At 39.5% G+C, this 25,047-nt stretch overlaps 1 protein-coding gene across 1 annotated transcript in view; it reads right to left on the reverse strand.

Moving 5' to 3' along the window:
- Positions 1-5,001: 5,001 nt before the first annotated feature.
- Positions 5,002-25,047, reverse strand: part of ipo11 (importin 11) — a 151,329-nt gene continuing 131,283 nt past the window's right edge. Inside the window, exon 30 of the mRNA XM_037777373.1 lies at positions 5,002-7,011. Coding sequence (XP_037633301.1) covers positions 6,847-7,011 — 165 coding nt within the window. The 3' untranslated portion in view covers positions 5,002-6,846. The remainder of the gene's footprint in view (positions 7,012-25,047) is intronic.

Below are 25,047 nucleotides of genomic sequence, written 5' to 3' on the forward strand. Positions count from 1 at the left end.
AGTTTATTATCGCATAAGACAAAGGAACTAAGGTATGTTGCGTATATTTGCCTGAAAAATGACTTTAAATGTAAATGATTAATCATTCATAAAAATTGTTTGTCTGTCCATCAATTAATTATCATTTCGAGGAAGGAAATACCAAGCACCGCCCACCAGCTGAAGCACAGCCAATAGGAACGCTCAATAGGAACGCTCGCTCTCTGAAATGACCTGTGATTGGCCAAAGTCTCCTGTCACGGGCTAGATTTTTTAAAGCCTGAAAACAGAGCCATGAGGAGGTGCAGAAGTCTAGTTATCTCTCCAAACACTTGAATTACAATATGCTGAAAGGATGTTATGGAATTTTTGCCCAATGATGCTAAAAACTTTCTGCCTACTGAAGCTTTAATTCTAACCTTTTTTATGAACTTTAAGTAACACCTGGCTTCATATGTTAACAGTAAACATAAACACACCACATGCTGCCATTAATGCATAACATCAGCCTCATGTCAGTGCTGTTTGAATAGAGTGAGAATGGTTAAGGAGTTTAAAAGCCATTGTTAGTTGCCTCCATACAACCCTACTAAACTCATTAATGAGTGGGCCAAAGAGTGACACTTTAATCAGTGGACTTTTCATATTCCTGTAACACTCTTTAGTGACTAACATGGGCAAGATGTCACGCACACAAATACAGGTGCACAGGGGGGACATTCAAGCTTGAATACCCGTGGTACCAATACGCCTACGTGTATGGCCACGTAATGATTGCACATGCTTGGAACAAGAGCCGCCACTTCTAATCAGAATCAATACACTGAGACAAATAGGCACTCACCCACACGCTGTCACTGATACTTTCCTGTTATAGCAGCTTACAAAAGCCCTCCACACAATCAGAATGACAGGTAATTGTCAAAGCACCGGAAAGGAAGGACATATTCAAAGTAAAGCAAGAGCTTGTTCACAGGTATGATCTGTAAAACATTTCACTTGTCATTATACATTTATTTTAAAGGGGACCTATTATGCCTTTGTGCTTTTTCTCTTTCCTTTAGTGTGTTATGTTTTTTTTGTGCACATAAAAGGTCTGCAAAGTTACAAAACGCAAAGTGCACGCCAAAGGGAGTTTTACTCTCTCCCACAGAAACACTGCTCCTGAACTGCCTTGCTTGAAGTTCCGCCTTTTCTTCTTTAACATGGTGATGTCACCAAGTTACACATTTGCATAACGGCTTGTTTGGCATGCCCTCAAAAAAAGTTAGTTAGAGCGTAGCTGGAGCTGTCCCAGAGAGTTTGGTTTGGTTGACCAATCACAACAGAGTGGGCCAGCTGACCAATCAGAGCAGACTGGGCTTTTTGGGAGGGGAGGAGCTCGGAACGTTTCAGACAGCGGGTGAGAAGAGGTGCTGCATGAGAAAAATAAAGCATTTTTTGAACATTAAATCATGTAAACATGTTCTGGTAAAAAAAAAAAAAAAAAAAAAAAAAATACAAGTATGCACCTGAAAATAAGCATAATAAGTCAAGCACACGTGAGAATGGTCTGTTTTTAGCCTCGACGGCTCAATGAAACGATTTCAGTGACTTTGAGAGATGTTTGGCAGGAGTGTTAGGGATCGATGTGGGCAAACTTGCTGATGCTACTCATTGACCAGTGGTTGAGGAGACAGACGTATGGATGTCAGAGGGAAAGACAACAACAGGTATCTGTGAACAGTCTGCAGTTGTTCAACACGACAAAACAAACAGGATTCCTAGTAAATAGCACAGAGATCCTCAAACACTGTCAAGGGCAAACTATGGATTGATGTTCCGTCTGTAGAGATATCACCAATATTTGGGTACACGTCAACTGCATTGACTCAACAGGATTGTTACATTGATACACAGCATCTACGATAAAAGTGTGGCAAGCTATACTTATACAGCATATTCATTTGGAGAAATAGAATCAAGAAGTCATTACTTGAAGTGCTGTTTCCTTCACAAAGTGAGAGACATTTTGAATGGTGGTGTGGTGGATAGGGAAATCTCAGGTTTCAGACAAAAAGTATTAAATGAACAGTTTGGGAATTGCCTTCTTGCCGAGAGTTAGACGACATGATTAATACCCTAATCATATCAGTGTGACAGATAACTGGGATCAATCTTCTCATCTAACCTCCGGCAAGAAAGCAAATATGCGTGTATCCCAAAATGTCAAACAATTCCTTTAAATGCTTGCCTAAATAGTTTTGCCAGCTATAGGTAAAGTTTTCAATGTCTATTGTATATTAAAGCTGCTATGAGGAACTTTAATTTCATGTTGATTTTGGCGGTCCCTGTGGACAAAAGCGGTATTGTTTCTAAGCACCAGAGTCCTTTTAGAAAAACTCTCATTATACTGTACCAGGGTCTGAAAATCTGCCGCACACAGTCCTGATTCTGGTTCTCCTGTGCCTCCCTTCCCTCCAGCGGGCCCAGCAATACAGCCTGGGCCTCCAGCAGCGTGGTGTTGGTGTTGGTACCCAGCGGGGACTGGCGGAGCAGCGAGGTGAAGCTCTGCTCATGGCCAGAGGAGGAGGAGCCCCTGCTGCCAGCTTAGAGCTGTCCACCTCCCGCAGGAGCTCTGACTGCAGGTTGAAGGCGGCAGCGAAGCTGGATCTGGGTCTGTCCGCGGTGGGCTGGTCGCTGCCGGAGGCCCCACTGGAGTGTTTGGTGAACCTGCATGACTCTGTCCCGGTGGCACCGATGACAAGCATTAAGAATAACCATATAAATAGCCAATGTTCTCGCTGATGATCTCATATAGAGGCATCGGTATTTAATTGAGACTGTTTCATAACCAGTTAAAAGTTCCTCGTAGTAACTTAAAATGCCAAAATAGTAGTTTCAACATTACAACATAGTGTATATTTCTTTATTTTTACTACTAACCCTCTCTTTTTGGAGAGCATCTCCACACCAAGGATGACTGAACAGTTAAGGGGAAGAACTTGGAAAAAGCTCCATTTATAGCTTTTATTTTGCTATTGATGGTTAACTTTCCACATGCAGAAAATGTTAATTAAAAACACTGAGGTAATCCTGGGAAGTGCATTGACAAACGTCTTTAAATGATCAATAAGAACATTTAACAACTACCCAAAGGAGAGAGTTGGAGAGAGGAACATGCTGCTGTGAAATGATAATCATTTAAGTGGGGGAACTAATCCAATGAAGAATGAAGCATGTTATAGATTAGAGTTAATCCTCCTGCTCTCCTCTGTCATGCATTCCACGGGATAATTAACACAAAGCCTCGCCGATAGTCTACCTGTGGCTCTTATCTGTCTCTAAAAGGACTACACTAGTGTAATAGGAGTGAGGATGAAAGATGAATGGCCGAGTCCGTTGGATTAATAGTGTTTTGGGGAGGAAGAAAAAGCAGGGAGGGAAGTGAAGAATCCTTAATCGTTTCTTTGCACTTTATAAGCCATGCACTGAAGTGACCTGTTGCCAGAAGTACATTTATTCTCGAGCACTTAAGACAAATGGGTCGATGCTCGCCACTGCTGCCTTTGTTTTCTTGTCCTTTAGCAGTCTGTAGCCAAACTTACAGTAAGAGAGAAGTTGTCAGTCTGTTGGGAAAGTGTACATTTATTTGTTTTGTAGAGCGTGCAGTTACTGAGCAGCTACATACTATGTAACCATTAAAATAAGTCTGTTTATACTGCAACTTTTGCTGACTATTGCAGCAATTAGAGAATTCCCTGAGAGCAATACAATGTATGGAGAAAGCAATATTGCTCTTTTGTTCCGTCAAAATAAGTGGTAGTCTTTTGTTGAACAACACATTCATTTCTACTGTGTAACATCCAATAGTTTCTTGTAAGTGGTAAAGACAGATGAAAAACAACTATATTAATAATTGTGGCAGTAGTAATGTAGCTGTAGGAGAAATTAAACCAGCAAGCTCACCTCACCCAGCACATGCACAGATTTTTTTACAATTAGTTTTTAGCTAATAGCTGCGTTCCAAATCACATACTTTTTACTTTTAGTATACGTACCGTAGCACTCCTTGCAAAGTACGCACAAATAGTTGGTTGGTTGGTCTATCACTTTGATCTAGACTAAAATATCTAAACAACTATTGAAAGTATTGCCATGTAATATTTTTTTTACCGACATTAATGGTCCACACGTATCCTAATTACTTTGGTGATCCCCTGACTTTTCCTCTAATGCCACCTCGAGTCTGACATTTATGGTTTACAGAGAACTGTCACGAAATTTGGTACACACATATAGGATGGGCTGTAATCACTTTGGTTATCATCAACTCAACTTTTCATGTAGCAGCATCATGGGGTCATATTTTTGTCTTGTACTTTGATTTATGATCAAAACTAATGACATTCCCATCAGCCTCAGCAATACATTATACCTGCGAAACATCAGGTTAATATTGCCATTATGTGCATGTTAGCAATGCTGATATTAGCATTTTGATGAAAGAACCACTGTGCCTTTCACACAGAACACGACAAGGTCAACTCTACGCTCTGAAACCATTGATTTACAATGACTTGCGGGGCGCCACAATGGCTTTTCGCTGCATCGAGCAAAGCGTGAGTTGAACTTTGGGGCGCAGCAAGCAGCGAACCCAGCGGCGAGCGCAGCTCAAACAGCGTTCTGTGTGAGAGGCCCTAAAGTACATTCTTACAGAACCAGTAGACTCTAGTCTTCTCCATTACCGTTAAATGACTTTCCCTCCCTTTGAGTGGGTAGACATTTTTCCAATTATTGCAATTACTCCTCTATGGTTATCTATGGTTGCGGTATCCAGGGTAACAGTCCGTCTTCAAGTCCGTCAGTCAGTTATTAAACTTCATGTCAGTGCCAGTGCTATGGTGGTCTAATTAGCTTGAAATAAACACACTCCTAAGAAGTGGACAGCAGATAAACATACTTTGTAACAATATCAAGGACTCTAAAAGTTACTCAGTTACATGCATCATCAAATCAGTAATGGAAATACACAGACTAATATTTTGGCTGATTACTGCATTTTATTGAATGCTTTGGAAAAAGCAACAAGGGTTATTTCCCATCAACGCGTAACCAACTTTATAACCCCAAAAACATCTCTCTACTGTATTTTGTGTTACGTTTTCTAAACTTCATAACTGCAGTCATTAACAGAATAAGAGCACAGAAATCATCTACTGTTTAACTAGTTAAGAAATGAACATAATAGTCAGAAAGCTCTTCTGAGTTTCGAGGATAGGTAAGGCTGAAAGCATAAGGCCGTAACTCTGACTGCTACTCAACTCTATCACAGTGTCAAAGGAGCTAGGGTCAGGATTATCTCCTTCCGAAGGGAGGTTGACCAACCTAATGAGAGCAAAGAAAACCAGATTAATCCATAAATTCCAGAAGAATAGATTATAAAGGAAGGGTGACCAAAAGTAAATCACCTTTTCTCTCTTTATAGATATTTTTCTTCAATCACATTTTGGATTCTTGCATGAAACAGAGCCACGTTACTTAAATGTATTCATGCAAGAACTTTGGTGCCAAGATTCAGTCATTTACTTTTTTTTCTTTATAATATAGGTTTGCCAAACTTCCAAATAATCGTTTCGAGAAAAACTACTGGAAAAACTGGTTCTCTTTGTCAAATTAAATATATCAAAGCTTCATCTCTACCACTAAAAAGTCATCAATGATTGGTCAAATCAGAAAAATCGGTAGGGCAGCAGGACAGCTTTAACGCAACACAATGTATTTTGACTCATAAACTCACAGTGGCTCCAGATGGGACTTCCTTAACAGCCACTATAGGTCAGAATTCGTCAAATTAAATTGTAAAGACAGAACCTTATGGCATGTTACGTTTGCAGTCAGTCAGTATTTTGTACAAGTTAGCAGTGAGACATGAAATATGGCAACGGTTCATGAGGGTCTTAATGATGTGAGAAGATGTACCATTGAGAGAAAGATGAAAACATGAAACAGTTTTTGGTTATTAAAGTGCTCTGACACACCATTGATTAGCAGCAGTATGTATATACATAATGTGGTTCAGCACTCTTACAAATCAACCATTTAAAAATCACCCATTTTACAGTCAAAGCAAAATTCCCTCTAACCCAACTCAAAACACTCTCTCAGTAGTTACTTCAACTTGACCTCTGGTTATGACAAAATCATTATTTTTTTAAATGGAAGAGAAATTAACACAAAGTAAAAACAAACTAAAATATCATCATGCAGAATATCATCCGTACTTTACATACATACAAAATTACATTTCTTTTTTCTCTCTTTTTAAGAATAGATTCTGTAAACACTGCTTTAGGTCCTTTAGGTACGGTTCATCCACGTTTCTGCTACGATCTGTACGTTTCTCCGTAGAAAATAGTCCGAGGCTCCCGCTCTGGCACCTGCAGGTGATTTTTTTTCTCCTTTACACTCCTCAAACCCCCCAACTTTTCTACCATTCGTCCAATTTTCTACCCATTCCACCTTAAAAACCATAGAAAGAGAAGAAACTAGAACAATTGAGTGGAAGCTCTAGTGTGGTGATGTTTTTTATGTGGGTGTGAAGGTACTTTGACATGGTTTTAAGTACCCACATAGACCCCGTCTTGATAAAAAAGGGAATCCAGATAATAGAGAAAGGGACGGGGGTGTTAGCTGAGGACAGTCGACAAGGCTAGGTTTAAATATAGATAAGGCATAGCATGGGTAGAGGTTGGGAAGGGTTGGATTAAGAGTCCACATGTCGGGCAGATTATTAGCCTTTCCGGTACATTTTTCAACAACAGGGGGTGCATGGGAGGGTAGCATTAGGCAAAGATGTTTGTGTAAGGTAGTAAAAGGGTTGAAGATTCAGAGGCCTTGGAGGAACTCCTGGAGCTGCCTGACGAGCTCTGTGTCCACGGTCTCCATCAGGACCCCGAAGCCCTGGTCCCCCATCATGGCCTGCTGCGCCTTCAGCTTCTCATAGACATACTGCTGCAGAGAGACGCTGTGCACCGGGTCCTCCAGGGCCAACTGTAGAGGGACAAAGAGAAGTGAAAAATTACAGTTAGGTTACCACCCAGAGGAAGTGTCTCCAAGTCATCTTTTTGGGTAATAAAGAATTTACTGACAGTAAATGAGCTGCTCATATTCTTTAACACTTTTATTTCTATTTTTTTTTTTTTTTTTGTATGTATGTATGTATGTATCTGTATGTATGTGTGTGATTGTTGATGTGCGTATAATATGTGTATGTGTATATTTTCACATGTGTAGGCATATATGGACTATGTGTATGTATGTGTATACTATATATGTATGTGTAGGTGTATGTGTGTGTATGTATGTATATGTGTGTGTATATGTGCACGTGTGGATATGCTTATGTCCATGTATGTATATGTCAATGTGTGTATATGTATATACGTGTGTTGTTTTGTTTTTCTATTTACTAATTTTTCTATCTTACTCTTCTGTTCTGTATGTACCACTGGGTGTATAAATTACAAGAAAAAAATTGCAAATATATAATGCACATATTGTGAATGTATAATACATGATTAATTTGCAATAAAATTATTTATTTATATATATAATATATATATTATATATATTATATATAATATATATATTATATATATATATTATATATATAATATATATATAATATATATATATATATATATATTATATATATATAATATATATATATATATATATATTATATATATATATATATATATATAATATAAGATAAGATCACGCACGCACATATATTACTTTCAGAAACTCTTCCAACAAAGTGTCATTTCCAGTTATTCCTGGTATCGCACACTGAATTCCAAATTAAGACTTTTTGTCAACACACTTTTCAAGCAACATAATTTCTTGAAATTGCAGCAAATTGCATACACGCATCATTTCTTTTTCAGTCTCTGAGTAAATACAGGGAGGCTGAATATTTTGGCAGCAATTAAAGGTTTGATTCTTCTTGGAATATGTCCGCACCGTTGTAGCAGATCTGGATTTGGGGGATTCTCTCTCATTCTTCGTTGCAGATTTGCTCAAGCTCACTCAAAGTTGGAACATTTTATAAGAGGGGATTCAGATCTGGTTTTGGCTGGGTCAGTATGATTGTTCTGTAGGCGTTCCAGGTTTGATTTTGTAGGTGACAATAGCTTAGGTGTGCTCTCTCTCTAACATGCTTCACAGTCTGGATACTAAGCCCAGCTTCACTTAAATCTAGCACTTTGCATTACAGCTAAAGAGTTGTTCTCGTTTCAGCAGAGGGGACAGAATCGTTTGCCTCATGCTGTCAGTCTCTGGTCTATCTAACCATTCAGCCCAGTCATGCACTGACTGCACTGGCTGTTGTCTCACGTTTAACACTGGTGGGTCAACTGACATTAGGGTGAATAGAAACTGAACACCGTGGTGACCTACTTCTTTAAATTCCTGGACGATTAAGGACTACCCTGTGGTCAAGGTGTAAGGATAACTGAAACTACACTGATTTCAAAACCACCATCTTTGGGTGTTGTGCTGGTATGGAAGCACTTATTGTAGTTGATATGCTTAATTCGTGGTCTATGAAGTGTTAAGATGTACACACTACTACACACTACATTTCCATTATGCAGGGTTACATAATATTAACAGTGGATAAAGAGTTAAACCCAACCCCCTATTCACAGAAAATGACAGAAACAAATATGTAAAGCCAAGTCCATATTAGAGTTGCAACAATTAATCGATTAGTTGTCATCTATTAAATTAAATGCTAACAATTTTTGATAATCTATTAATCGGATTGAGTAATTTTTACGAAAGAAAAGTCATCTCTGATTCCAGCTTCATAAATGTGAATATTTTCGGTTTTCTTTACTCATACTCATCATTTCATCATTCTATCCTATTAGACATTGGTGAGAAATTGTTGTGAGTTGTGACCAAAAATGTGTTTTATGACATCGCGGTGACCTTTGACCACCAAATTCTCATTCATTCAAACAATCACAAGGATGAAACAATCAATTCATCCTTGAGTCCAAGTGTGTCAAATTTGAAGAAATTTCCTCCAGGTGTTTCTGCGATATCGTGTTCATGAGAATGGGACGGACAACCCAAAAACATAATGCCTCTGGCCACGGCTGTCCCGGGCATAAAAAGGTAAATCCACAAATAACTAAAAACATCCATTCTGCTTAGGTTGGCAATACAACGTATCCGCAAAAGTGGTTGAAAAAGGACATTCACTAGTAAAGCCCTCGCACTGTTTTAGAGTCACTTTTGACGAAAAGGGTAGGAAAAAGCAACTCAGACATGTTACCATTTCCAACTTCGACAGATACATCTTACACAAACCTTGCACTAAAGAAAAGGATTCAGTATATGCAGCCACTGCCATTCATCTCAACGCAGACGACGGCGCTGGAAAAATAATCCTTGACAATAGAGTAAAAGAGCAAGGAAAAGTTGGATGGCTGTCTGGAGCCGACACATTGCTGAGGGCGAGCACACTGTCATTTATTATCTGCGGAGTAAAGCAAGTGCAGAGGAAAACTTTAACACCACGGAAAAAAAGTTTGAAAGCCTGTTTGCAAATAAACTGTGAACAATCACATCCACAATCAAAACTTATTCCTATGTACGACATGGCAAACTTTTAACACAATATGTTGTGTTACAAAACCAATTAAAAGGGCAATTATATTCTTTTTCTTTGGTAAATAATGTAAACAGTACTTTCTGTATTATGCTAATTTTCTCTGAATATGAATCTGGCATGTACCCTTAAATCACCAAGTGCTTTTTTAAAGTGATATTTGTTGTAGTGTGTGAGTATTTGTGCACATGTATGCTTGAAGCTAGAATCTGGCTTTCTCATTTGCATTTGATTTCCCCAAAGATTAATTATTGTTATTATGTAATATAGAGCAGGCTGAGTACTGAACTACACAATCACAAACTCCCTCAGTGACTTAATCTTCTTCATAATCTATCATACACAAACTTGACATTCGGGCAAGCTTGTGCACTCTGTACTCACGCAGTCCCAGAAGAGCTCCACAAACCCCAAAGGAACACATTGGGTCCTTTGAAAATCGGAATATTGTAATGACAAACTCTTGGTCTCTAGCCAATCACTGGAGAGAATACTTGTCATGCTAATTAGGTCTTTGTCATTACAGTGCAATCAAACTAGTGAAGAGAGGCTGTTGGAGAGTGGCTTAATGGAAAAGCTGTCATCTAACCTGCATAATTACCTTCAGCACAAGGACCTGCTGGATGTGTGTGTGTATAGGACTGTATCTCTCTTGTTTTGTAGTGTGTGTGTGTGTGTGTGTGTGTGTGTAAGTAACCATGGCACGAACAACTGCAATGAGCGTGAACCAAATATAAAGGTTGTATATAAAGCATTTCTTAATCACTATGATCCTCTTAAATATCTAATCTAACTGAGAAAAATATTAACGATGCACATCTGCATTAATCCCATAAATATCAGGTATTAGTTCTAGTTTAGTGGGGAATCAGGCAATTACAAGTCTGCTGTAGGTACAGTGCATAACGTCTCAGACAAAGAAACAAAGTATTAAAACAAAGAGATTAAAAAAGGTGTGTGTGTGTGTGTGTGTTTGAGTGTGTGGGTGAGCACTTCGAGGAGTGTTTGAAGAAGTTGTGTAAATTGAAAAGGATAATACAAGATAAAGATGCAACCGATGAAGAGACAGTTAAATAGAGAGAGACAGCAGGATGCAAACAGGATGTTGTGAGTAGACGTGAGTTTAACAGCAGAATGGTTTAGATGGCCGACAACAGAGCGCTGAGATAAAGAGCAATATACTGAGGACACCTGCAGTGCTGGAGCTCTGCGCACAAAACAGCACTGTTACGAACCAATCTGATGAGTGGAAGCTACCAATAAGCATGATCCATTGTCATCCCTGGAGCAAAACAGAGGCAGTTATGAGAAGTCAAAGGAGAGGAGAAGAAAGAACAAAGAACAAAGAACAAAGGGAGGCGTGAGGGAAAACGAGGTGAGGATGTGATTGCTAAGCAGAAGAAAGGAAAGTTGAAAAAGAAACTGGCAACGAGGAAACACAAATGCAACAAGGGAAAAGGAGTATTGTTGTGCATGAAAAGAGGTTTACCAAGAACTCGTAGGATGACGTTGAGAGAACACCATGAAGAAAGCGATTGACGAAAACAAGATGACGTGAGAGCGGGCAGCTGTACCTCACTGGTTCAGGACGGAGAGGAGGAGGAGGAAAGAGAGGAGTGGGCGACATGTGAGAAAGATGAAATGATGGGGCCTGTGAAAGCCGTCATCTCTAATGCAATCCCTGGACTCCTGCTGCCCTTTTCCAAAGCACACTTTGTAAAGAGTCCCATGCCATGACTGTAAAAACATCCATGTTGTTCAAAACCGGATGCACAGGGGACTTTAAACATCTCACACTCAGTGCACAAACATTAACAAGTGTGCCAACAACCCAGTATGTTTACTGCTCTCATACCCGATTTCACTGTTGTAAGGCCATTAAATAAGCGTTATCAGACGCTATAAGCACCATAGATGTTTAGGCAACAAAACTACAACGTCTTTAGGTTAGGGCAACAAAACTACAACTTCTTTAGGATTAGGCAATAAAACTATAACTTCTTTAGGATTAGGCAATAAAACTGCAACTTCTTTAGGTTAAGGCAACAAAACTACAACTTCTTTAGGATTAGGCAATAAAACTACAACTTCTTTAGGTTAAGGCAATAAAACTATAACATCTTTAGGTTAAGGCAATAAAACTATAACATCTTTAGGTTTAGGCAATAAAACTGCAACTTCTTTAGGTTAAGGCAATAAAACAACAACTTCTTTAGGTTAAGGCAATAAAACTATAACATCTTTAGGTTTAGGCAATAAAACTGCAACTTCTTTAGGTTAAGGCAATAAAACTACAACTTCTTTAGGTTAAGGCAATAAAACTATAACATCTTTAGGTTTAGGCAATAAAACTGCAGCTTCTTTAGGTTAAGGCAATAAAACTACAACTTCTTTAGGATTAGGCAATAAAACTACAACTTCTTTAGGTTAAGGCAATAAAACTATAACTTATTTAGGATTAGGCAATAAAACTACAACTTCTTTAGGTTAAGGCAATAAAACTACAACTTCTTTAGGTTTAGGCAAAAAAACGTTAGGTTTAGGCAATAAAACTACAACTTAAAGGTATTGTTTGTAACTGCTTACACATATAAATCGGGTCGGTGTCCCATGCGCACTCGTGTGTGGCTACGCTGTTCCAACACAAACTACACAGAAGCACCAAAACCGCAAAGTTATATCTAGTGAAGCCCGTCTTGCAAAACAGTGTCAACTCTTCCTGCTCCAGCCCCCCGACCCTGGCCAGAAGACACAGGGGAGACCGTAGCTTTGGTCTCTAGGGCCGGAGTCGATGCTGCTTTGCTCCTCTGCCTGCCTGCTTGCCTTCACTAACACACCGCGCTCGTTCTCACTCGCTCCACCTCTCACGTGCATGCGCGCACAATACACACTGCAGAAGACGGGAGTCTGAAGCAGGACAACACAGTATCAGCATTGATTCATGGAGAGACCTTTGTCTGGTCAGCTAACATTACTGCCAAGCAGGTGAAATATAGAGTGATATCGTGATTTTAGCTGACGTGTTCCGCCTCACTGTTTTTGACCGATGCTTGTTCATGTCTATGTAGAGCGAGCACAAGTGCGAGCAACAGGATGCTGACTTTCGTTGACTTAACGGCCACATGTGTCGCTGTTAAGAAGCAATTTCTAATTCTTACATAGAGTCCCTTTAAGTTTAGGCAAAAAAAAAAGAAGTTGGGTTTAGGCAATAAAACTACAACTTCTTTAAAAGGGACTGTTTGTAAGTCCTAACACGTATAAATCATTGTGGGTCAGTGTCCCATTCGTGCTCGCGTGTGGCTACGCTCTTCAGACTCAGACTCCAAGACAAACTACACGGAAGGACCAAAACCGCAAAGTTATATCTAGTGGTGATCTACCATGTGAATAGATGATAAAACCTACTAGTGGGTGTAGTAGGCCCCTACTGACCCACATCTAAGGGGCATATCTTATAGCGATTTTTAACGCCTATTTCATAGCCTGACAACAGTCTAATCGGCTGGTTCTCAGCTCTCTGAATGGCAGGCCCACACAAAGGCAATTAAAAATCAGCTCTATATCCTACCGTTGCATTAGGAAATCAGGGATTAACAAGCAGCCACAAACTCACCGTTAATAAACTTACAGAATTAACACAAGTGGGCCTATTAAGAATCTATTTTCTTAACCTTCGGACATCTCAAACCTCTTTTATTTCCATTCCCCATTTACCACTCGATTCTTCTCAGAGTCATTTTCTCTGCTCTATTCAGTGGAAAAGCACATTTGTAGCAGAGGACATTAAAGGAAACTAAGTCAGGCAGGCAATTGCTAACTGGAGTTAATGATGCAACAACCTGTACTTTTCCAGCCTTTATCTCAATATCCCGTGGTGCCTGATGTCTAACTGCAAACACACAAATACAGTACATGAGTGTGTGTGTGAACACGTACGCCCACTTCAGCATGATGTAATGAGCTGTGGGGCTGTATGATGATGTACTGATGTGTAAACTAAGAACCGTATTTTGTAAGAGGATGCTGACAATGTGGGGTACAGAGGGATTACACTGCGGGCAGTTGTTAATTTCATCAGCTAATTTATGACACATCATGTACAAGCCTCGCCAGCCAGCCAGTCGCCCTCGGCAGCGCTGAGTAGACTTGCAAGCTGCACTCAAGTGGTCAAAAATGACTAAAAGCATCAAGACAAGTGAACAGATGTTTTAACGGTTACATAAGACAATAAACGCTGCTTGAAAATGGGAAAAAGGATAATTCGTTTTGGGGTGTGGCGACTTGTGGAACCCAGTCTGGGTCAGCTGGTGTTGAAGGACTCATTTACCTTCTCACCCAGTCGCTGCCTTTCATTCTCATTACAGTTATTTTTGTTTGATATTTATGACTGGAACTGGGATGTTGACATCATATGAGTGAGTGGGAGAAATAATAATACAAACAAAACAGGCTGAAAGTAATGTGCAAACGGAAAACTAGTGTGACGTGCTATGAGCGAGAGTAGCTGTTATTTTAGGATCCACTAAAGTGCAGACTAGAGCCACAGTTCACCTGAAGTTCTGCCATCATGTCTCCACCCACTATTTCATCCTAATTATCAAATTTCCCCTCATATCTTTTTGTTTTCCACACATATTGTGGAAATTAGCAAGGCAAACTCTGAGGAATGCACATTTCTGTTTTGGTAAAGAAACATGTAAGAAATTTGTCTTGTGGTATTTCAGCGGATGCCTAGAAGCGCAACAAGCCTTCCTGTCTCTCAGTAGGGTTTCCTTTGTACTCAGTCATTTAAAAATCTGTGCAAGTAGGTGGAGACAGTCTTCACGTCTTTGGCCCTGTTCAAAACTGGCATTAACATGCGTCCTGAGTGATCTGAACACAAGTGGACAGCTCTAAGTACGTCTGTTCACACCTGGCATTAGAATGCATCTCCACGTGTGTCTTATGCCCACGAGGAGATGGAACAAGAGAGAGACAAAAACTGATATCAGAATACAAATGTTTCAGGATGAGGGTGATTTTATAAACTGCAAGTATGTCTAATTTCTGTTATTTTGATCCTACTTGATGGGAGTCAATCGTGTGGAACATGTTCAGTTCAGGTCATTTCAGGTAAGTTGTACACAAGAGTTTTACTATTCAAAGTTTGGAGTGTCAGGAAAGATGAAATGGGAGAGTAATCGGGGTGCGTGGATGAACGAGGAAAAGATAAAGGTAACAGAAAGACAGGGGGAGGAGCAGAGGTGCGATGAACAAAGAGAAGAAAGGTTTGCCCTGTAGAGAAGTGTAGCTACAACAACATGCCAAGTGGAGTGAAAACAAGGGGAGAGAAAAAACGTCCGAGTGATGAATTGAGGGACAAAAGCAATCTGCATGAAGATAAAGAGCACAGCCAACCTGACGGTGCGCAGACTAAATATTCCTGTCGAGGCAAAAAAACGCAGGAGAAGGAGAGATGAGGCCAGCGGAGGCTTGAGGAAGAAAAGAAATGGAGTGATGATGATGAGAGAAATGGAGTGATGATGAGAGGAAAGGATAGAGGCAGAGGGACATGCCCCCTGCTGCGGCTCACTGATAAAGAAGCACTGGTCTTCATGCCTCGGAGAGAGTAGAAGATAAATGAGAGGCAGGATGAAAAGGAGAGAGAGAGAGACAGATGAGATGTGGAAAAAAGTGGACGGGGTTTAGTAGTCGCATAGTGAGCAGATGAAGAGAGAAAAAAAGCAGAGAACACAAAATAGTGAAGTGGGCGAGATGTGCTAAAAAGGGGGAAAAACTGTAATTATGACAATGATTATAATGATGATGATGCTGTTCACCCACAACTGTGGCCACTTTTACCTCAAGTAAAACGCCCATTAAAATAAACACAGGCTAAACTTTTTCCATCTGTACTGACATTATCAAGATTGTCTTCAGGATGCCAAACATTTTTTGGTGCTTGTATTTCCTCTGTGACCGGGGTTGTCAGGCAAACAAACACCGAAATTGAACAGATCCTTGATTAATGTTATTAATTACACCTGTTCTTTGGTTGGAACCAAGTGGCTTCACCAGAGAGGGTGTTTAACGTACCTTCAGGAGATAGATACTAGAGGTTTGTTGTTCCAAAAATATGAAACAACATTATCAAAATCACTTAGCACAAATTACAGCTTGAAGGGTAACTTCTTGTGTCTAACTGACGACACTTTCTGAAATTGGTCCAGTATTGAGGGAGAGCACTGTAGATGTCAGCTGCTCACAGGCTGCAATGTAATCCTATTGGGGCAAGCTGGCGCCGTCATTTATGTCCACTAAAAGTGCTTGTTTTTGCCATGACAGGCTCTGATTGTTATTATTAAGTGTCTGATATTATGGAAAGACTCAAGGGGAAGTCTCGTTCTGAAATCTGGCGAGGTGACGTGTTGCCGGAAGACAACGGTGGAATAGTGGAACACATCCATGGTGGAAACGGGAGTGCCAGCTGGGCAGAGTTTGTTGCGTTGGAGTACAGAAAGCGCAGCTTAGTGTTTAAAAGATTTGCAATGTCATGGCTGAATATTTAGATGATTTCCACAATGTGGATGAGGTCTTTGAATTCGACGGCTGGCCGTATTTATTAGGGTTGTGAGAAAATATTAAAAATATCGAGCATCACGATATTTTGTTTTGTGATACTGTATCGATTCTCAAAAACACTATCAATTTGTAATTAATAGTTTAAATGCGAAAACTTACTCAGTCAATATTTCATCTAATTTGCAAAGACAAGTGCCCTCAGTGTATGAGCCATCACAAAGTAGTGCTATGATGTTGGACTGGGGACTGTGATGTGTAAATTGCATAAAAAAGTTACTTTTTTTGCTTAGATTTTATGCATATGGTGGTGTATTCATTACACTTTGACAGTTTTCCTAAAATTAGATTTAAAAATAAATCGATGTAGGCGATATATTGAATCGCAACCCCTGTATCACGATATGTATCGTATCGCCAGATTCTTGCCAAAACACAGCTCTAGTCTTTACTTGAGCTGGAGTATACAGATATTCAGATTTCACAACGAGACTTCTCCTTGAGCTGTACTTGGACACAATCGCAAACAGACCGGATCAAGCGAAAGGTAAGAAAACGTTTTACTTCTCTGTAGAGTCCCTTTCCATGATGTTGTCAGACACTTATAACAACAATCTGAGTCCGTCAGCGGCTAAAACAAGCACTTTTAGTGAACGTCACACTACACTGACACTGCTCACTGCCCTCGCAGCTCGTTTCACAGCTGTCTGCTACAGCGTTATCCTTCAATACTGGACCAATTTCAGAAATTGTTTTCCCCGTTAGTCACTTAGACACAAAAACATGATAAAATAGGGTCCAGGTTGAAAAATACCAAAGATATCATTCAAAGGACAAGTTTAGTCACATTCTATATTTTTCTTACTGTCCACAAAAAGACTAAAACCAACAATTAATTGATGAACAAAGTATTGTCTGTGTATCCAAAGCCTGATGCAGCTTGTTTATCTGTGCAACAGACCTCTATTGTTGCATTGAGTGAGATGTTCCTTCATAACCATGAATAATACAGGCATTTCATTTATCTTGAGTCGATCCCATGAATGCCATCCTCCTTCCATAAATACTCACAAGAGCACCAAATCTCCAACAAATTCACTATTTACTCCTGTTTGAGTAACACTTGCTAAAGACTACAGTACATAGCTGTTTGAGGAAATGATTTAGCCTTTTTTAAAAAAAAGTATACACTCATGACCAGTTATTAAAGATTTATATCTTCAGTAGGAACAAATTGTGTTTGGGGGTGAGTGCCAGAGAGAGGCTGGAAGGGGGGAAGTATTGAGAGACGGACTAATGCAGTGTTGGTTTTGCTCTATTCATGGGATTTGTTGACAATAAAAATTCGGAACATTTCCAACCTTATCCTTCTATTATATATTCTCTTCTAAAGCCATCGCAACTTAAGCATTTGAGATGGCACGTTAAAGAGTAGAACTTTAAAAGGCATGACTGTCTGTGATTATAAACGTAAAAGAATAAGGGATGCAAAGGATTGTTTGTGTGCGTGTATGCCAGTTTTTATGGAAGCATATGTGAGAGTGTGGCTAATGGATATTATGCATGCGAGTGAAAGTCTCTCTACATGTGTTGGCAGAGCTGCACCAGTCTGGTGGGAATGGGCCTGCTGAATATCCGAGTCTGACAATAATCCCATTACCTCAGGCTTCTCCTACTCCAACTCTCTCATCTCTCTCTCTCATCTACTGATGTCTTCACATACACTGACCTGATTAAAGGACACATATATACATGTACATACAGATGTATTTCTATATGCTGAAAACAAACAAACAATATAAGCATGTATACACGGCCCTGTGGGAGTGCTTACCTATTGTCATATTCCTTCTATTTGTAATGTAAAAATATGACTCTGACATTCAAACTCTGTGCCCCTAGTTATTAACTCACACTTTCTTTTGTAGTCTCCGAGGCCTACCTGAGGTGATCCTGATGACTTAACTGGGGTTATGTCTTCAGACTTGACAAAGCTTCTCCAGACACACAGACGACATTTTACAACTGTTTTCACAGGCTGCGTAACACTATTCCCCATGACTAGTAGTAACTGATCTTAATCTGTGAAATTGGTGGAGTTCCCATTTATAATTAATCTATTTTCTATAATTACAATGAGCACCATTAACCTCATGACTGAGTTACAAGGCTTCTAAATTGTCCCAATTATAACTTGGATTAACATTTTGTTAGTTCATGATCATTTAAATGATTGCAATTTAAACTCATTTAGCTACACAGACTTGTTTGTCGTCTCTGAGGGTAATTCTGTCTGACAGAAATGGGTGTTTTTTTAGAAAAACAACATGTTTTCATTTAACGAAATATTCTGCTTCAAGCAATATTTGTTGTCTTTTAATCTTTCAAAAACAACATTCATTATGGTCAAAAACTGTTTTCTCCCCCCGGCAAACACCTGTATGCCTATTAACAGGGTGTTCTAGCAGCAATCTAACAGCACCTAGAACAACAAGACTGGGCAGAAATCGAGACACTGCGAGATATTTGTGATATTCATGAACATTCAATGTGTTTAATATGTCTAGGCCTCTATCTTTATATGTTTCATAGGCTATGCAATGCTGTCAGGGAATATGCACTGTTTTTCTGTGGAAATAAGGCTTTGATTGAGGAAAATAAACACATTTGGAATTGTTTGGTATACGCACAATTTGTATGTTTTAATTACAATTAATAGATTAATTGATCGTTAGCAATGGTCGATGAAGGAAAGTGCTTAAAATTTGCATCCCTATACTCCAGGAGGATCTCAATAAAATAAGACGTGGCTACTTTATACTTCCCAGTCTGGGAGGTCCTTGTGCAGCAACTTAATATCAGGATAAAAAGTGGCAGTGTTTTACTGCCCTCTCTGGCTGAACGTTTCAAGTGTGTTCAAGTGCACTTCTGACCAAACACAGTATCACTGCTGGCGTAGTCAGAAGTGTGCTCAGCTGCACCTGTAACCACAACAAACAGAAATGTCACAATGTACTAACACATTTTGGAGTACACTTTAACATCATTTCAGCAAGGTGAGAAGTTAAAGCATATTGAGGTCAGCAAAAACAAGATGTTCAGCTGGTGTTAAATGTTGTGTTTAGTTTTGTCCTTCCATCCAAATGACACCTGCATTTTCAACCACTGATTTTTATAAACATGCCCTCCTAAGTAAATACATAGAAAAAAATGCTGGTGCTTGATTGTAATGTGGACTCCAGTGTTTTAGAAAATGCTCTCAAGTATGACTGTGCCAAAAGTACTTCTGCTTTGCTGCAAAACTGACACAAAATATAAACCACAATACAGGTTTTCATTGTTTCTGCTGAAATAACAACCCTTAAAAAGACAAAGAGAAGGATCTGTCAATGACAACAACCTATAATTTGTTCACACAGTTGGAAGCAACAGAACAAAGCCTCAACCTGCTAAGACCAAGCAGAATAACCAATATTTTTGCCCAAACACTCAATGCTACCAACCATGCTCTTTACTAGACTGTAATGCAAGAAGCAGAGATTCAACAATGTTTCCTTTGTTGTGGTAATTCAGTGTTGATCGCAAACTTTTCAAAAACACTCTGAAAATGCCAGTGTGGATGTAAAGGAATTCAATGTTTTTCGCATTAGTGTGGACAAAGCCTAAATAACAAGTGGCTCCTAAGCTGCACTGCGTAAGTAAAAAAGGAAAACCAAACAGAGTGAGACAGAACAGTGAGCTGAGAGATAACGTCATGTACATTCGTCAGCGTTATTCGGGGACAAAGATTGATCAACCATACGGGAAATAGACAGCGCCATTAAATATTCGTCAAGAAAGACACAAGTGGAATTTAAAAAGTAGGAAGACAGGAGAGGTCAGAGCAACTGTCACAGAGAAACAAGGGCCAGAACAGAAAGAGGGAGATTGTATAAACCGCAATATACAGGAAAACACACACTCACCTCTATCACCCCTTTCCCTTTTCCCTTTTCTGAGGTTTCATTAGTTCATGGTCTCTTGATTTAGAGGGAGGATTAGAACTTGATTGCAGTAATTTCCTCACTAAATGAGGCGGCACAAATTGTAATACCCTAATTAGTATTGTACTAGAGGGCGGAAATGTAAGAGCCCTTTAGCAGTCTGTCATAAGGGTGCATATTACCAAACACATACCTTTAAGTGTAGGAGTGTGTGCATGCATGTACACTCATACACACACATATTAAAAAGTAATGGGGAAAACTTGGAAGCTGTAAATCTGCTTAGAGCAAGAAACCTTCAATAACTGAGTAATGGTGTTGAGAAGGACAGTACCGAGGGAGGCCACTAGGAGGTCTACAGCAACTCTGGAAAAGATGTGGGGTTGTGTGCCAAAAAGGCCTGTGGGCAAAGTGTAAAAAAGCTCTGGGTCTGAAAAGTGAAGCCAATGGGGGAAGTGCCTTAAACTTGCATTCTTTCTAATAGCCAGCAGGGGGCGACTCCTCTGGTTGCAAAAAAAAAATACAAAAGTCTATGAGAAAATGAGCCTACTTCTCACCTGATTTATTACCTCAGTAAACATTGTAAACATGAGTTTATGTTCTAAATCTCTAGTTTCAAGTCTTCTTCAATACAGCATGATGTTAATTTAGTAAATTATGGTCCATTTAGAGTAAAATAGACCATAAAGCAGGTTATGTTTTAGGGCGTGGCTACCTTGAGATTGACAGGTCGCTACCACGGTTTCTTACAACTTTTACCCTCTGGTGGATTTGGCTGATGGATTGCCTGTGACTTGGTTGACTCTTGCAAGTGGGACTTTGAGTGACAAGATGGGTCAAACAGTGATACAAGACATCCTGTCTGAAATCTGCTGTGCCATCTGGCAGTCACTGAAAGACCAATTTCTGCATTTGTAAGACTCAGGAGCGGAAGGATGCAGTCAGCGATTTTTGCAGCGTGGAACTTTTTATAATGTCATAGTTACTGTGAGGGAATGCACAGAAGAAAAGAAAGCACTCAGACCGAGGAAGAACATTTTAAATTTCTTGTGATGTAACTGTGATATAAACGATAAACTGTCAATTTATTATTAATGACAGATATGAGAGTAATAATGTCATTTGTGATATACCGCAACAACCATCTTGGAGCTAAATTGATTCACTTCAATTTATAATCTTGGATTTTAAGCTTTGCAAACCTTACTACCGCACTACCACAGGGGGTGCTCAATTGTAGGGCTTTCAGGGTACAATATTAGCAAATTATTAACTTACTAATTCTGTTGGTGAAAGATTTCCATAGCCTGAATCAACTTCATGGAATGTATTTGGAATACTTAATTATGCAATGTCTTTCATTTTATTAATTAGTATCAAAGTAAGAATGTGCCATGACAGGTTGTGCATATAAAGTTCAACCAAATCAAGCGCAATCAAAAGGTTGCCTCGTTGTTTCCTTTAATTAACATTTCGTGGCTTTTGAAAATACTGAAAATCCAAGCATGCTTTTACAGATATCAGTGAAATGCAGGTCTCTGGAAAAGTTCTCTGAATTTTCATGAAGACTCGTGACCCTCAGGAAAAGCATGTAATCCACTTATGGGGGGGGGGTATTGATTTGTTTTGGCTATTGAAACAATAGATTTGCCTCCCCTGAGCTGCAAATGGAAAGGTTATTTGCATAGCATCACATCTCTTCACTTTAGTTCTTTGTCTGCACAGGCCCAGCACTGATACAAACACATGTTCCCGCCCCTGCAAGGCATCGAGTGCTTGTGTATGTGTGGGGAAAGAAGATCAAATCAATTTCATGAATTTTTCATATGAAATAATGCTTGCACATGAGGACTCTCACACACTAGCATGCACATGCGTGACAGGATACATGACATATCTCTGCCACCAGTTTCACACTATTCTGCTGTAACAAGCCAAGAAATGTTGCAAAGTGCCAAGAAAATGCAAGGAAGAAGAGGGCTGCAAGCTAGCAAACATGGATGTAAACAATACAGGATTTAAAAAAAATAATAATCGGCTTTTATGTTTTACAATGTGTAAGAATTTAAAGGCGCTAAATTCGATATCCAAAGCATTAATATAGCAGCAAACAACTATTTGCCGTGTAAAGATATGGTGGAGTAATGTGTACCTGAGCAGAGAATGAAGTCACTCCCCTTCTGTGCGTCTTTGAGTTTCTCCTCACTTTGTTTACATATGCGGGCTGTTTTTTCAACAATATGTGCGTAAACGCGATGTTGATGCCTAATAAAAAAGCATTGAATAATATATTTATCCATATTTTGTAATCGGGTCGAGGTCGGCACCCCGTCTCATTTACCATGCTGATGCTGCGTGACTCAGCATTCATAACCATACAATCTTTATGATTAAATTGTTTTCTAGAGCAGTTCTTCATAGATCTATAGCCTCGAAATTTTGCATCCAAAGTGCTCCAGATTGATGCATTTAACTTTAATATGTTAAAACAAATTTCGAAAGGGGGAGCACCACACCACAGTCTCTCAAAATCCTGTGTGGAACACTGTATTACGTCATCCAAAGCTGGCCCCCCACTTCAAAACTCATTTCGGCACTCTTGGCTCATGGCCACTGCTCTGCACTGCGCTCATACGGCGGTTACAGCTGATAATGCCGTCCCAACCGATGGCGTTGTTGCGGAAGCGTTGCACCCACCCCTTGGATTCAGGTTAACACTGTTCTCTCTGTCAGCACTTCCGCCTCTGTTTGCACTGTTAGCGCTGTTAACACCGTTAGCTACGAACCGCCCTGCTCACCGTTGCCATGTTGAGGGCTGTTGAGAGGCAACAGAAATGCTCCCAATCGCATATTTAGCGCCTTTAAGGACACAGTACACACAATACATTTTATAAACAAAAGATTTACAAAAGGGAAATTCCACAGGGTACCTTCAAACTGTGGGTTGGAAACTTTTGTTGTGATGTGTTTCTCTTACAGTGACACCAGTAGGGTCCACTCTATCTGATTAGAATCAATATTTGTATTTTGAAAAGTTTTTATCAATTGTGACAAAAATAAATAAGAATAAACCATTAAAAGGAGATGTTTAGCTCAAAAGAGATGTTTGGATAAATTCATTTGTGTTACTGTTTAAACAGAGAGAGACAGATTGAATATGGCAGATTAATAATTAAGATTAGTATTCAAGTGGCGCTATCAGACCAATTCCCTTCCTTTTACACGACCACTGAGATATCCTATTTGTTATTCTGCTAGCTCATTTCCCAGGGAGTGTCTTATTGTATTTGTCAGTGAAATATAAAAGAGATAGCTTAGTAAAAGATTACTAAATGATACAAAGAGAAAGTCCCTCTGCAACTGACTATAACCGTTCTATAAGAGATATTAAAAGTCCATTTCCTGGTAGGATTTGAACACAGTGCATGTATGGTTTCCATTTCAGGTCAGAGACATATTGCATTAAGGATTCCACAATGCTGGTGAATAAACACTTCACATCAGAAAGAGAATGTGTGCAGGTCTCATAGGGTTGCTAAAAAATTGACAAATCTCAAGTCAGGACACAGACTGAATAAAAACACCTCATAAATGTGACTGATTTTATGCATGAGAATCTGAAGAGGAACCAACATTAAAAAAATAAGACTGGGGATGTAGCTGCTTTGGCTTCGGGAATGTAATTTCAGTGCAACAGATATTGTGAAGGGACATGTGCGTGCAGTGTTTGAAAGCTGTAAAACACACCTCTGGTCTCAAAACATGTCAAATGTCAATGCATTTACAAGCTCGAGTGAGCCGCTGCATCAGTCTAGCTTATTTACTATCATGACAAATTGGAGCTTATGCTTGGTAGTTTTGATCTATTGGACAGAATTATTTACAGTGTACTAATTTGGTACTATTCTCAACACTCAACTAAAGAATGCAATATTTTCTACAGTGCAGCATGTCATTTTCAGTGAGAATTTTCTATATTGTGCTGGACACCTCACACTCTGTGCTTTCTGTTTTCACAGCATCTGTTGTGAGTGCCAGCCTTACACTGGCAGCTCAATACTAAAAGAATTATATTAATGGGTTAGTTTATTTGCCAATCCCAGCTTCGCCCGTAACGGCTGGATGGTTTCGCAAACAGCATCAAGAGAACATTGCACGCTTGGAATCCCTCTTCAGACAATACTGTTGAACTGCCAGCAATTAGGGTATGTAAGAAAAATATCGATATGCGTTGTGATACTGTATCGATTCTCCTAAACACTGAATCGATTTTTAATTAACCTCTTGAAAATCCGACAGCCCACCGTGAGGCCCGGCCACTATTCGATCTTTCGTAGGTTGTAGCGGGCTCAGTTTTAAAGCTAGAGTGAAGATACTGGCACCATATGAAACTAGCAAACCTAAAGAATCCACTGGTACCAACCTCATACGTAGGTTGTTGTCAAGGAGGCTAAATAACGCTCCAAAGTTACGCTAAACTTTGGCAAAGAAAAGGGGTCCCTTGACCTCTGACCTCAAGATACGTGAATGAAAATGGGTTCTATGGGTACCCACGGGTCTCCCCTTTACAGATTGCCCATTTTATTATAATCACATGCAGTTTTGGGCAAAAAACATATAGCTTTTATTAGTAATGTGTTTTTTTTTACTATTCTAAAATGGTGTATTTCTGGTGTGTTCTTTATACTATGACAGTTTTCCTAAAAATCGCAATATATCGCAATATATTGAATCGTTAGATCTGTATCATGATATGTATTGTATCGCCAGATTCTTGCCAATACACAGCCCTACCAGCAATATGACCATGGTTGATGTATTGTAGACCAACATTTGCTCGCAGTAAATCAACGTTAATGTTTT

Source organism: Sebastes umbrosus, chromosome 8 (assembly GCF_015220745.1).
Source record: "Sebastes umbrosus isolate fSebUmb1 chromosome 8, fSebUmb1.pri, whole genome shotgun sequence".
Classification (NCBI taxonomy): domain Eukaryota; kingdom Metazoa; phylum Chordata; class Actinopteri; order Perciformes; family Sebastidae; genus Sebastes; species Sebastes umbrosus.